The following is an 11,875-nucleotide window of genomic DNA, read 5'->3' on the forward strand; positions in this document are numbered from 1 at the left end:
GGAATCGTGGCTTAGTGTGATGTGATAACCCAGTTGCTTCGTTGATTGCATGGTGGTTTAATGTTGGTGTCTTGTCCCTTTGACCAAAGAAAAGAAGAAAAACAGATAGAGAATACTAGAAAAAAAAAAAGCATCATTCTACCCTCTCCCTGAAAAATGACGGCGCATTAACCATTATCCACCACCATGAATAATGGGTATTGTAGTCGCAGCATTATTCTCCCCCCCCCGTCCTCCCCCCCCTTGACCTGGGAAAAGGTGGGCGTTCAACAACCCATCCTTCTCCGTCCATTGAACATGCTGACATGGGATGGAGATGGGCTTTGTAGTCCCATCCCATCCAGAAAGGAACAGCTGGCCAAAGTGACGCCTTCTGGTTTTTAAGGATGCTTTTAAAAACCGCCCTTAAACAATTACATTTAAAAAGTCATGTATATGACACAGGAAACTATGTGAGTTTAACTAATAAAGACAGACGTGTATTAAATATAAATGCTATTCTATTTCTATTTATTAAATTTACAGGCCTCCCAATCCCGGAGGACTCTAAATGCTGGCAATCTTTAAATAATAATAATAATAATAAATAATTCGAAAGAGATGTTTAAGCCACCACCAGATTCTCTATCTCTAATCTGTATATCATGTTTATATAAAAACGAGGAGATTCCAAGTTAGAAGAAAATCCTCAATGGGGATACATAAATAATTATAAATAAGGCATGTTTAAGCCACCACCAGATTCTCTATCTCTAATCTGTATATCATATTTATATAAAAACGAGGAGATTCCAATTTAGAAGAAAATCCTCAATGGGGATACATGACATCATAGGCAGGTGATGTCATCCTGCAGCATGACGTCATGGGGCAGGGCTCCAATCAGCAGCCGCGCCTGCTTTGAAAAAAAGGCGGGAAAAGGCCAGGGGGAGGGGCCAACCGTTGGGCTGCCTGAGGGGGAAAAAGGCGGGAAAGGTGAAAAAGGCGCCTCATGTTTGAGGGAGGGAGCAGCCCGAGGCGGCCATTTTCTCCCCTCAGGGTGGGCCTTTTCTCCCCTTTCCCAATGTCCTTTTTTAAAAGAAAACACACAATAATAGGTGTTAAATGTCCTGTTCCTCACAGCAGTGTTTCTAGATTGTGCCATGGGGGGCTCCAGATGCCTCCCACCAGGGCAATCCAATTTCTTCTCTCCATGATTTCTGGCTGTGAGGGGAATAGCTGGTCCTGGCCCCCTTCGCATCCACTGGCCCTTGATCGCCATCTCGAACCTTTGTGGTGGAACAAGATGGCGAAGACTAGCCTTGGTTCCCCCCCTCAGGGGGCCAAGCTTTCTTTTTTCTCTTAGGAATGGAAGGGCAGCAAAAAATGGAGGACAGCCAGGGGGGGTGTCTGGGAGATGCACTCAGCATCAACCCCCAGCTGGCTTTTTCCCAATAGGGCAGCTACTTTGAGGTCTGGTGGGAGTGTGGGGAGATGGAGGACAATTCTCCATACTTTGCAATTCTCCATACTTTGGGAAACTGTGGCATCTTCACAACAATAAATCCTTCCAGGGAGGCATAATTGCTCCCTTCAGAACTGGTTCTTCTTGAAGGCTACCTCCCTCAACCTGTTTAGCCATCCTGGTTTGGCAACTAGAATGATGGCTTAGGGGGTAGATGGCCATTTTCAGGCCAGAGGACTCCAAGTCCCATCATTCCCATGCAGCTGGCTGGGCAATTCTGGGAGTTGAAGTCCACAAGCCTTAAAAGTTACCAAGATTGGACTTTCCCTGGCTTTTAGGGCATTGTGGGAAGGCGGCCATAAACACCCCTGAGCTGGAACCATTCCCCCCCCTTTATTCTTCCCCTTAACTAACCAATCCTTTCATTTATTTTTATTAACAGAGGATTGCAATACCCCGTTAGGAAAAGGAGATGGCAACTTTGCAGAAGCAAAGGAATCCCCTGGTATGCTTGAAGACAGATCCCACCCAGGATTGAAATCTAGGATCCTTTAGCCCGGAAAAAAACAAGGATTTCTTCTTTTTTCCCCCTAGACTGCAGCCATATTCCCCACCAAAATTGCCACCGAGCAGCAATCCCTCATGTTGGTGAAGCGGCTGCTGGCCATCTCTGTCTCCTGTATCACCTATCTCAGGGGCATTTTGCCCGAATCTGCCTACGGGACAAGATATTTAGATGGTAATGCCTTTTCCATGGATTTGAAGCAAAAAGAAGGGGAAATCCAGCTGGGAAGCGGTTTTGGAAGGATGTGGAGAAGCTTGGAGGCTCCAAGAGAGAAGATGGACCTTTGAGAAGAAGGCTGTCTCCACCATTGATGATACCACCCATGGCTTGGAGAGTCCTTTCTCATTTAAATGCAATAAAGAAAATATATAAAGTAGGGGTGTCCAAGCTTGGAAGCCTTAAGAACTGGGGACTTCAATTCCCAGAATTCCCCAGCCAGCCATGCATGTGGATTTGCATTTAAATGCAATAAAGAAAATATATAAAGTAGGGGTGTCCAAGCTTGGAAGCCTTAAGACCTGGGGACTTCAATCCCCAGAATTCCCCAGCCAGCCATGCATGTGGATTTGCATTTAAATGCAATAAAGAAAATATATAAACTAGGGGTGTCCAAGCTTGGAAGCCTTAAGACCTGGGGACTTCAATTCCCAGAATTCCCCAGCCAGCCATGCATGTGGACTTGTGGACTTCAACTCCCAGAATCCTCTAGCCCCGGCATGGGGAATTCTGGGAGTTGAAGTCCACAGGTCTTAAGGTTGCAAAAACCTGGACACACCCCTGATATAAATGGATAGGTTGGTTTGCAAAGGAATCAGTCATGCTCAAGTAATGACACTGAGTTGTTTAAAATATATATATTGTATATGAAAGGGGAAAAAGTTACTTTAAAATTCCCTAAACCAGTGTTTCTCAACCGTGGCAACTTGAAGATGTCTGGACTTCAACTCCCAGAATTCCCCAGCCAGCGAATGCTGGCTGGGGAATTCTGGGAGTTGAAGTCCAGACATCTTCAAGTTGCCACAGTAGAGAAACACTGCCCTAAACCAATGTGAACTTTTAGCTAGGTTGGCGAGCAGCAGGAAGTTAAAATAACCGAAAATTTTCTCGGGGGAAGGAAGGGAGGTTTCATTTCTTATGGAGCAGCTTAAAAAAAAAAAAAAATAGTTCCATTTTCAAGACTATGGGGTGTAGGGCTACTGGCATATTTTGCAAGGAAAGATTTGGATCTTTGAATCCGCTAATCAGGGAGATTTTGCAGATGCATGATGATGTCCTATGGATTGTGTAATTTCCCTGCACAATGACATCATGAGGGCGATGTCAATGGCCTCCCCCCCCCTTCTGACTCCCCGGCAGCCATCAAACAAGGCAAGAGGGTCTACAAATCAGATTTCATAGAAGCAAAGTATTTTAGATCAGTCAGTCAAAAGTTTAATTGTAATTAATGCTGGTGGTTTGTTTTGTCTTTCAAGATCTCTGCGTGAAGATCCTAAAAGAGGATAAAAAATGCCCCGGGTCCAGCCAGCTTGTGAAATGGTACATTCTTCTATCATTTGCAGCTTTGTGTCCTTTGGCAAGGGTGGCCAGCAGAAAATGAATGACGCTTTTGCAAATTTACATGTTTCCCTAAATAAGTCTTGGGAATGAGGTATTGTAAAAGAAACATGTTTTCAATTAGATTAATATGCTATGCTTCATGCAAAATTGTATAAATTGGCTTTCTTAACCAAACCCACTGGTTAATATTATATGGAAAAAGTTGCATAGTCTGGCACCGCTGCATATTTTTTGTTTCGATTAATATACTTCAAGTGTATTTTCAGTTCATGCAAGAAAAAGCTAAGCTTAAAGCCCCAATCTTATTTAACTTTTTTTGCAGGATGCTAGGATGCTACGATGCCCTGCAGAAAAAATATGTAAGTTGGCCTTTTTGTCTGTAATGGGCCACAAAGTTTTACAAATATGAAAACCCTTCTAATAATTTATTTCTTGCTTGTCTTTTAAACAGCTCAGATTAATCGTCTTAGCAGTAAGTTTGGCAAACATATATTCCACATATGGAAATAAAGCTTCCCTTTCTCTTTGCTTGATTTTCATTTTGTTGTTTGTCACTCAATACAGGTCTATACCAACCAGGAGGATCCCCAGGTATGTCTTCCATGTCATTTCTTATAAACTTTGTGATTGGATGCTTTGATTTGCATCAAAACATCTATTAAAATTTTTATAAAGATATTTATTACAAGGAACATTTTGATAAAAGTGGACACTTAACACTTTGCATGCACTCTAACATCATAACTGGAGCTAGAAAAAAATGAATTATCACTTTTCTTGGGGAACAATTTTTTCCCCTTATTAAAAATACTTTCCTTGACACAGAAAACAACAAAGCCACAACCCACTAGGTGTCACTCTACCTCTGTATTATATTATTGTAAACATACTGAAGACTGGTCCCCTCCCTTTATAGTTTTAGTTGGACCATTAAGAAACCACCTACTGTTTTGAGTTTTTGTGTGTGCAAAATGCTGTTCCCCGGATTCATCTTATGCACAAGGCTTTGAAATTTCTTTCTTGGCATTGCAAAATAGATTTGATCCTGTCATTTTCGCTCACAGTTCTCCCTGAGTGCTAGATAAATAACTTGCTGCTTTTTGTATTAGACGGTTACAGAATGTTACCAGTTTAAGTTCAAATACACAGACGAAGGACCTTCCATGGATTTCAGAAGGTATGCTTTTATTTTCCCCTCTTCATCAAAGAACTCCACTAAAATATTTTTCCTAGTTCGTCCCAGTAAAATGTGGGGAAATATATGCTTTCATTTTTGGAACCTGAACACTAACCCGGGTGTGTTTGTTGACAAGGAAAATGTACATTTGTTTCATCACAATTCCTCACTAAGAATGGGCTTGTTACAAAGTCTAAATAGGGTCGTTGCAACAAATATTATCAAAAACATATTTGGCCAACTCCGAAATACAGCAGAAATACAGAAATTGCAAACATAGGCTTGCCTTCTAGAATTAAGAAGACCCCTAACTCACCATGCAAGCCCAGGATTTTATTTCCAGAAGCTGTCGGAAAGGCAGCCTCGCCCCCCCTCATCCTACTCCCCACAATTGGTATTCACGCTCATACGCCCTTTGACCTGTCCCATCCAGCCTTCCTGGCTTGTCCTCCCTGAGAGATTTATCTTCCGTGATGAATCTGACTAATTCCCTTCTAAAACTACTTAAGTGAGTGGAAAGAACAACACCACATCCTATGGAGTAATTGTCATAAATTAGATGGTGGCATTCTGTGAAAACATCCTGCCTTTGGTGTGGGCTGCTGAATCAGGTTGTGTTGCACCACACCACATTCAAGAGAGGCACACAATTTTATACACCGTCTCCACATCTTGCGCACTTTGTGCCCCTGTTTGTGTCTAATTTCCCTCACCCTCCTTGTCAAGAACCGTTTTGCTGCTCTTGCTCTGCTCTCTTTGGGATAAGAACTTGTCTGCAGACACAGCTAGGCGCAAGGGAACACAGAGCTGAGTTTACAGAAGCTAAAACTTCTGGATCCTCCTTTTTAGGGGAGGCGATGAACTTATTTGGCCTCGCAACACAACTACTTTGTGCTTTTAGTCAGCAGAGTCAATCGAGCATCACATGCGCTGATACGAAGAAAGCGAGTATCCTGCTCATCCGGAAGATTTACATCCTGATGCAAAACCTGGGCCCTCTGCCTGATAATGTCTGTCTGACAATGAAGCTGTTCTATTACGATGAAGGTATCTTTAAGCTCTTAATATCGCCTAATGAGGGAGATATAGGTCAAACTAATCAACATATCTCATGGCAGAGCATGGATTTGTTTCCTTTCCAGTTACGCCGCCTGACTACCAGCCCCCTGGATTCAAGGAGGGCGACTGCGAAGGGATGGCCTTTGAGGGGGAGCCCATGTACCTCAACGTTGGGGAGGTTCCCACCCCATTCCATATGCTGAAAGTGAAAGTGACCACCGAGAAGGACCGCATGGAGCGTGTGGACAAAGCCATCCTAAAGGAGGACGCCAGCCTTGCTTCCGTGCACCTTCAGGAAGACCAGCATCAAAAAATGGATGTAAGAGTGTTGGGGTTTACTTGTATGCTTGAAGAAATACGTTTCATGTTATGCTTGTGGGTCACAATAACCCCACTTGCTTTGCCCGCCTTCAAAATCATCGAATCCGTTGGAAGAACATCCTTGTTTTGTGTACTTTACGCAGGAAGATTTTGTGCCAGAAAACAAAACAGGAGGGCAGAAGAATGCAAGCAGGAAGCTGCACCCAGAAGGTACACATGGCATAGGATTTTCTTCTGTGTCAAAATAACCGGGCATTCATCTCGGTTGCCTTGCTTTTTTCTAGGTGTCAGATGAACTTGTGAACTCAATGCTTTTATTGTGAATCATATGTACGTTTGAAAAATAAGCACCTGATTTTAAAAAGAAGACAGCAGAACAAATACTCAAATACCTATTTTTTCCCTCCAGAAAGATGATACAAATGTAAAATTCTGCCCCCCATGAAAAGTCCTTCTGACTGGAAAGCATATTCCATTCTCATTTGTTTGTTTTATTGAATTTATATAGTGGTCTCTCTCATGCACGTAAACCCTGGGTGATGCAAATTAACTTGGGACAGGGCTTTTTTTTGGAACTAAACGTGTGAGTAGAGTAATATTTAGCTACCCCAGGTACTTTGCTAACCTTGGGAAATGGAGGGAGAGGAACAACTGTCCTGCATCACAACCTCTCAGCCCAGCTTCCTGCACAGAGTGTGACTCCTCCGGCCTGATTTTGAAAATGTATTAAGGCAATTCAAAAGTCTAATTATCGTTCATTCTGAGGAATTGCATAATCCTTTACAGAACCAGACCTAATTTGCACAGAGGAAGAGAAAACCACAGAAGAATACTCGAGCTGCCCCATCAGTAATTCTAAGGTACAAAAGCTCGGTTTTCTTTTCCCAACATCCCTGCTCTCCCCACGGGGATAAAAGAAGAAAACTGGTTCAGCTACTTGAGTGCAGGAACGTGCTGCTTACCCCAGTAGTTCCAGCCCATGCCGTTATGAATTTATTTCCCCAGCCATGCCGTGCTGGGATAGCTTCTCAACTCCCAATTAATTTAATTTTGTTTTATTTGCTGCGTGGCAAATGATTCTTAAGGCACAAAACGTCAGGAGCTTCTGAACAAAGCTGCATTTAGCGTTCAAGGCTCAGCTTTCAAGCAAGCCTTTTTATGGACACAAACCTCAGCCATACCTCTTCCCAAATAGCTTGTGGTCCACGACTCCTAAGTCTGAAAAAAGCAGAAATGTGGTCTGTTAGCCAGTAACCATTTGGTTGTTTAACTCTTTTTAGGTGGATCATTTAATAAGCAAGACATCAGAACTTGAAGTCACCGAGAGCAGGACCCGAAGCGGGAAAAAATTTATGGGAAACATAGTAAGTGTTTTATTCTTAAACACGCGTTATATTAAAAGATCAGACTGATAGTCATGCAGGCCCGACAGCATCGATTGTTAGTTCTTAATTTACGGTATTCCCCTAACTTTGAATTAATTCCCTGGTATCTCCATTTTGTTACTCTTCCCATAACTGACTTTGACTTTGTTATGTTTGTTGTTAAATGAAAATATTAATTCCTACAACAAATTTTCTCACCAACCCACGATCTTATTTTATCCTCACACTGATCTTTCCTTGTGAAATGTCTTAAGACCGCATGCTAAGTCACATAGACTTTTAGACTGACTTTAAATCTGGACAGCTAGGATCCGAGAGGGGAAATCTGAGCCTAGCTAAGTGGCAGCCCTCAGTGTCTCTTCTGGCCTTCACACCAGCTTTTTAATGAAAAAGCATGAAGTCAAATCAGACCCAGGAAGGCTTCCAGCCCTCATTCCCGATCGTCTGCAAGGGGAAGAGAAAACGGTGCTGATTAGGAGATTACACGACTGGAGTGAAAGCCAGTTTTGGGGTGTGGGTGTGTGTCTGCGGGCTTTATAAAACCCCCCACCCCGAATTCCCAGTTTCCAGCCGAAAGTGTTCCAGAAAGAACCTTCAGGTCAGTCTGAATCTTTGCAGATCTTCCCATCCATCATACAAAGTGCTACTAAAAAAACAACAACCCCAACCCTCTTTGCACCAGCCAAATGCCTGATTGATATAAAATTGTCCACCTATAAGCATTGTGGGAGCCGATTCTGCCAGAATCAGCAACTTAAGAAGTGCCCTTTAGCATGTACAGCAGGGGAAGTAAATCACATGTCATCAGGACCAAGCTACGGCTTGCCCTTACTGTCGCCACTCGTAGAGAGCCCTTCATTAATTTTTTAGCACAAGCCGAGGAAGAGTAACAGCCTGCAGATGCCTCGCGAGCCGTCTTAATAGCCGTCTGCAGTAAGGCTCTTCTTCTAGAGTAACGGTTCCTCTGTCTCTGTCAAGGGTGCCGCCGCCGCGGGAAACACAAAGCAGAGACCCTCCAAGGGTGCCGAAGCCCAGAAGAGAAGGAGCTCGGAACTGGAGAAGCCTGTAAGTTCCTCTGCGCTGCACTTAATCCTCCCTCCTTTCCCCAGGCAGGATTTTGGCAGAGCGAAGAGAAAGCCCGACCTCTCGAAAGATCCGTTTTTGTAAAGGGAGGAGGCTGGTGGGGACCACAGAGGTCCACTGCTGCCCATCCATTTAACGACTCTGCACATTTGCCTCGCAGCTCTTTACTCACACTTGCTCCCGGCGGGTAAACTCTGCCTTGGACCACAGCCGCCACGGTCAGAAATACGCACTCTACGAAATAAAGTCGCAGCTGCTGAAATAATAAATGGGATGTGATAAAACACAAAGCCATTGCAACTGAGCACAGCTCTTAGTTCTGCTGGAAGCTCTGGGGCCATCACAAAATATTGTTCTGGGGTGACACAGCCACACATTTGTTGCATGTAACAACAGGTGCGACGCCAAAGGTAGCCAGGCCTTCTTAGGAGCCTCTTTTTTTTCTGGCCATGTAAAGTTTGGGACGGATACTCTGGCAATTCCCTGCCCTACAGCCGTTTGTTTTTTTGTAATGGAATAATCTTGTGTTTTTGCGTAATAATAATAAATTTCCCCACCTCTCACAGCCCCTCACTGGCGGAGGGTCAACCTGTTTTGGATAGCGGTATCCACCTTACTGCTTATATTCCAAGGCACTTCCCGCAACATTAGCGAGGCTTAATTCTCAATCAAACCCACATCCATTCCCTGAAACGATACCCTAAATCTTAAAACAGGTTTGCTGGAGACGGCCAATCTTGCGTTTTTTTTCCGCCGAACCCTCCGTTTAATCCCCATCGATGTTTTTTATTGACGTTGTGCCACATTCTTCATGTTTACCCGAAGAATAAGTCCCCTAAAGTTCAGCCGTGCTTGCATGATGTGAGACGCCGGCCGGATTGGAGCCAGAGACACCTTTTTCTCTCTCTCTCTTTTTTATTTTGCAGCAACGGCTGAGAATTTACAGGCCTTTTCTCATCACCTGCAGCCTAAGTAAAAAATTACATGTCCCGGCACTTTCCATGTATAAAATGAGTGGCTGCTAATGCTGGTGGCGCTTTCAGGTCTAATGGCAAATAGAGAGCACACACACACACTAAAGGAAGTAATAGAACAAATTGGCTGGAATATATTAGCTGGAAAGGGAGTTGTGATTGTGTATTAAATGGGCAAACATTTCCCATTTGGGCGCCCCGTCCTCTGCAAAGGGGGAGCAGGGTTTAAAGATTCCTATTTGATTTCACTTGGTTAAACCTCAGAGAGGAAGATCTGCCTGTCAGGAGCATCCAAGACTTGAAAGGAGGGAGGAGTATTAGGGGTGCCTTGAGTTATTTATCATGATAATAAAGGTGGGGTATCAATACATGAATAAAAATAAATTTAAAAAAACCCTCCACGGGGGTTACCGTTCGCGGACCGTTCAAGCCAAGGCGAAAGAGTTTATTTGCAATCAATGAAAACGAGAACAATAAACGGGACGAGGAGGAAGAAGGGATTCTCATAAAAGAGTTTTATATTCTGCAGGAGATGCATCTGTTTTTGGCTTCTCTCTCTCTCTTTCTGCAGGTTTATCCTCTGGATTTCTCATCCAGCCAAGACCTGAGTCCCAAACGGAAGAAAATCAGCCAGCCCAAGGAGGAGTTCTAGGCGGCCGCTTCCCCCTTCTCTCCCCACTTCTGCCTCCTTCCTTCCTTCCTTCCTTCCTTCCTTCCTTCCTTCCTTCCTTCCTTCCTTCCTTCCTCCTTCCCTCCCTCCCCTCCCCTCCCTTCTCTTCTTCTTCTTCTTCTTCTTCTTCTTCTTCTTCTTCTTCTTCTTCTTCTTCTTCTTCTTCTTCTCCTTCTCCTTCTCCTTCTCCTTCTCCTTCTCCTTCTCCTTCTCCTTCTGCTTTGCAGTCTTTGGATGTTTTAAAAATATTAAAGCCACTAAAAATTTATGGGGCTCCTGTTTTTTTATTTCATTTAAAAGGTGCGAGACTTTCATGGGGAGAGAGCCGGGGGCGCATCCCCACCACCACCAGCCTGGGGAGGGGGGGAAAAAAGGGGGGGTTACTGGTGGTCCACAACTTATGACCACAATTGAGCCACTAAGCGAGACTGTTGTTGTGATAGTATAAGCCAGTTGCCAAGCAGCTGAATGTCGATCGCGGGGATTGCCTGCGAAATGGGCCATTAAGCGTGAAAAAACGGTCCTCCCTTTTTTTCCTCAGCGGGGTCGTAACTTGGGACGGTCGCTAAAGGAAGCATTGCAAAGCCAGGACTTGTAGCTGCCCTTGACCCAAGAGATGGCCTGGGATTATTTACGGCCCCCCTGTGCCCCACAAGGGTCCCCTGTCGCACAGCCTGGCCTGGGCCCCCCAAGAAGCCAGGCAGGGTGAGGGGAGCAGAGTTAAGGGGGTCTTGGGGGGGTGGGGGTCCTCTTTGTCCAACATTGGGAACTTTTAAGACTTTGTGGACTTCAACTCCCAGAATTCCCCCAGCCAGCAAAGCTGGCTGGGGGAATTCTGGGAGTTGAAGTCCACAAGTCTTGCAGTGCCCCTGCCGTGGAGATAAGCCCCGCCCCTACCCAGGCCTTTCCCGCCTTTTTCTCCTCAGCTGCCAGGCGGTGAGTGGAGCCCCCCCCCCCTGGAATCAGCGCCTGTCAGTCACCTCCGGAGAGAGACCCCAGCAGGCCAAGCCAGGGTTTAATTAATCAGGGTCTGTTGAATGCGAGGACTACCCCCCCCCCCACCCCGCCGCCCCCAATATGCCAGGCCCTGGTCTCCTTATCCGGCTGGGATCCTGATAGGAAGGGAGACTGGCCCTGCAGCTGGAGGCTCTACTACTCCCAGGCCTCAGGCCTGCCTTTTCCTGGGTCAGGGTCTCCCTCTCAGGCGGCCCTCAGAGTGTGTAAATAAGGGGGGAGGGTCTCCCCAGCAGCCCCTATTTATGGGCCCTCGGGAAGAAGAAAAAAAGCCGCTTCAGAAACAGATTTATTTATTTGTTTATTTGTGTTTATTCGTGTTTTTTAAACTCCCTCACCTCACGGGGGGGGAGGGGGCACTCGTTCTCCCTCAGGCGCGTCGGCCAGGCCAGAAGCCCACTCTCGGCGGCCCCAATTGGCCGCCGCGGCCGTCAATCAGACCCGCCTGGTCCCACCTCCCTCCCGGACCATCCATCCTGCCCCCCCTCCCCTGTGCAAGTTTGCTTGTAGCCAGCGGGGGGGGGGAGGAGGGAGGGAATCCCCGCCTCCCCCGGCACCCGATTGGCTCTTTGCGCGGCTGCCTCCTCTCCCATTGGCCCACGGCGACTACCGGGATACGTTTCCCG

General features: G+C 45.5%; 1 protein-coding gene across 1 annotated transcript; it reads left to right on the top strand.

The window, feature by feature from the left end:
• The first annotated feature begins 1,884 nt into the window (after positions 1 to 1,884).
• Positions 1,885 to 10,305, top strand: HORMAD1 (HORMA domain containing 1). Its single transcript, XM_087703682.1, has 14 exons — positions 1,885 to 1,949; positions 2,039 to 2,183; positions 3,482 to 3,545; positions 3,889 to 3,925; positions 4,018 to 4,038; positions 4,131 to 4,157; positions 4,676 to 4,743; positions 5,645 to 5,790; positions 5,886 to 6,121; positions 6,267 to 6,333; positions 6,910 to 6,983; positions 7,404 to 7,487; positions 8,487 to 8,573; positions 10,137 to 10,305. The coding sequence occupies exons 1-14, from the start codon at positions 1,917 to 1,919 to the stop codon at positions 10,215 to 10,217; spliced, it is 1,170 nt and encodes a 389-aa protein (XP_087559808.1). The 5' UTR covers positions 1,885 to 1,916; the 3' UTR covers positions 10,218 to 10,305.
• Positions 10,306 to 11,875: the final 1,570 nt, after the last annotated feature.

This window comes from Thamnophis sirtalis, unplaced genomic scaffold (assembly GCF_051295495.1).
Source record: "Thamnophis sirtalis isolate CommonGarterSnake01/CBP01778 unplaced genomic scaffold, rThaSir2_p1.2 scaffold_2, whole genome shotgun sequence".
NCBI lineage: Eukaryota > Metazoa > Chordata > Lepidosauria > Squamata > Natricidae > Thamnophis > Thamnophis sirtalis.

Bases quoted from the DNA above. Each gene is read 5' to 3' on its own strand.
- HORMAD1 (XM_087703682.1), top strand. From the start codon at position 1,917: ATGGCAACTTTGCAGAAGCAAAGGAATCCCCTG. The intron at 3,546-3,888 runs GTACATTCTTCT...CTTTTTTTGCAG, and splicing joins TCCAGCCAGCTTGTGAAATG to GATGCTAGGATGCTACGATG. The intron at 4,158-4,675 runs GTATGTCTTCCA...TTTTTGTATTAG, and splicing joins CCAACCAGGAGGATCCCCAG to ACGGTTACAGAATGTTACCA.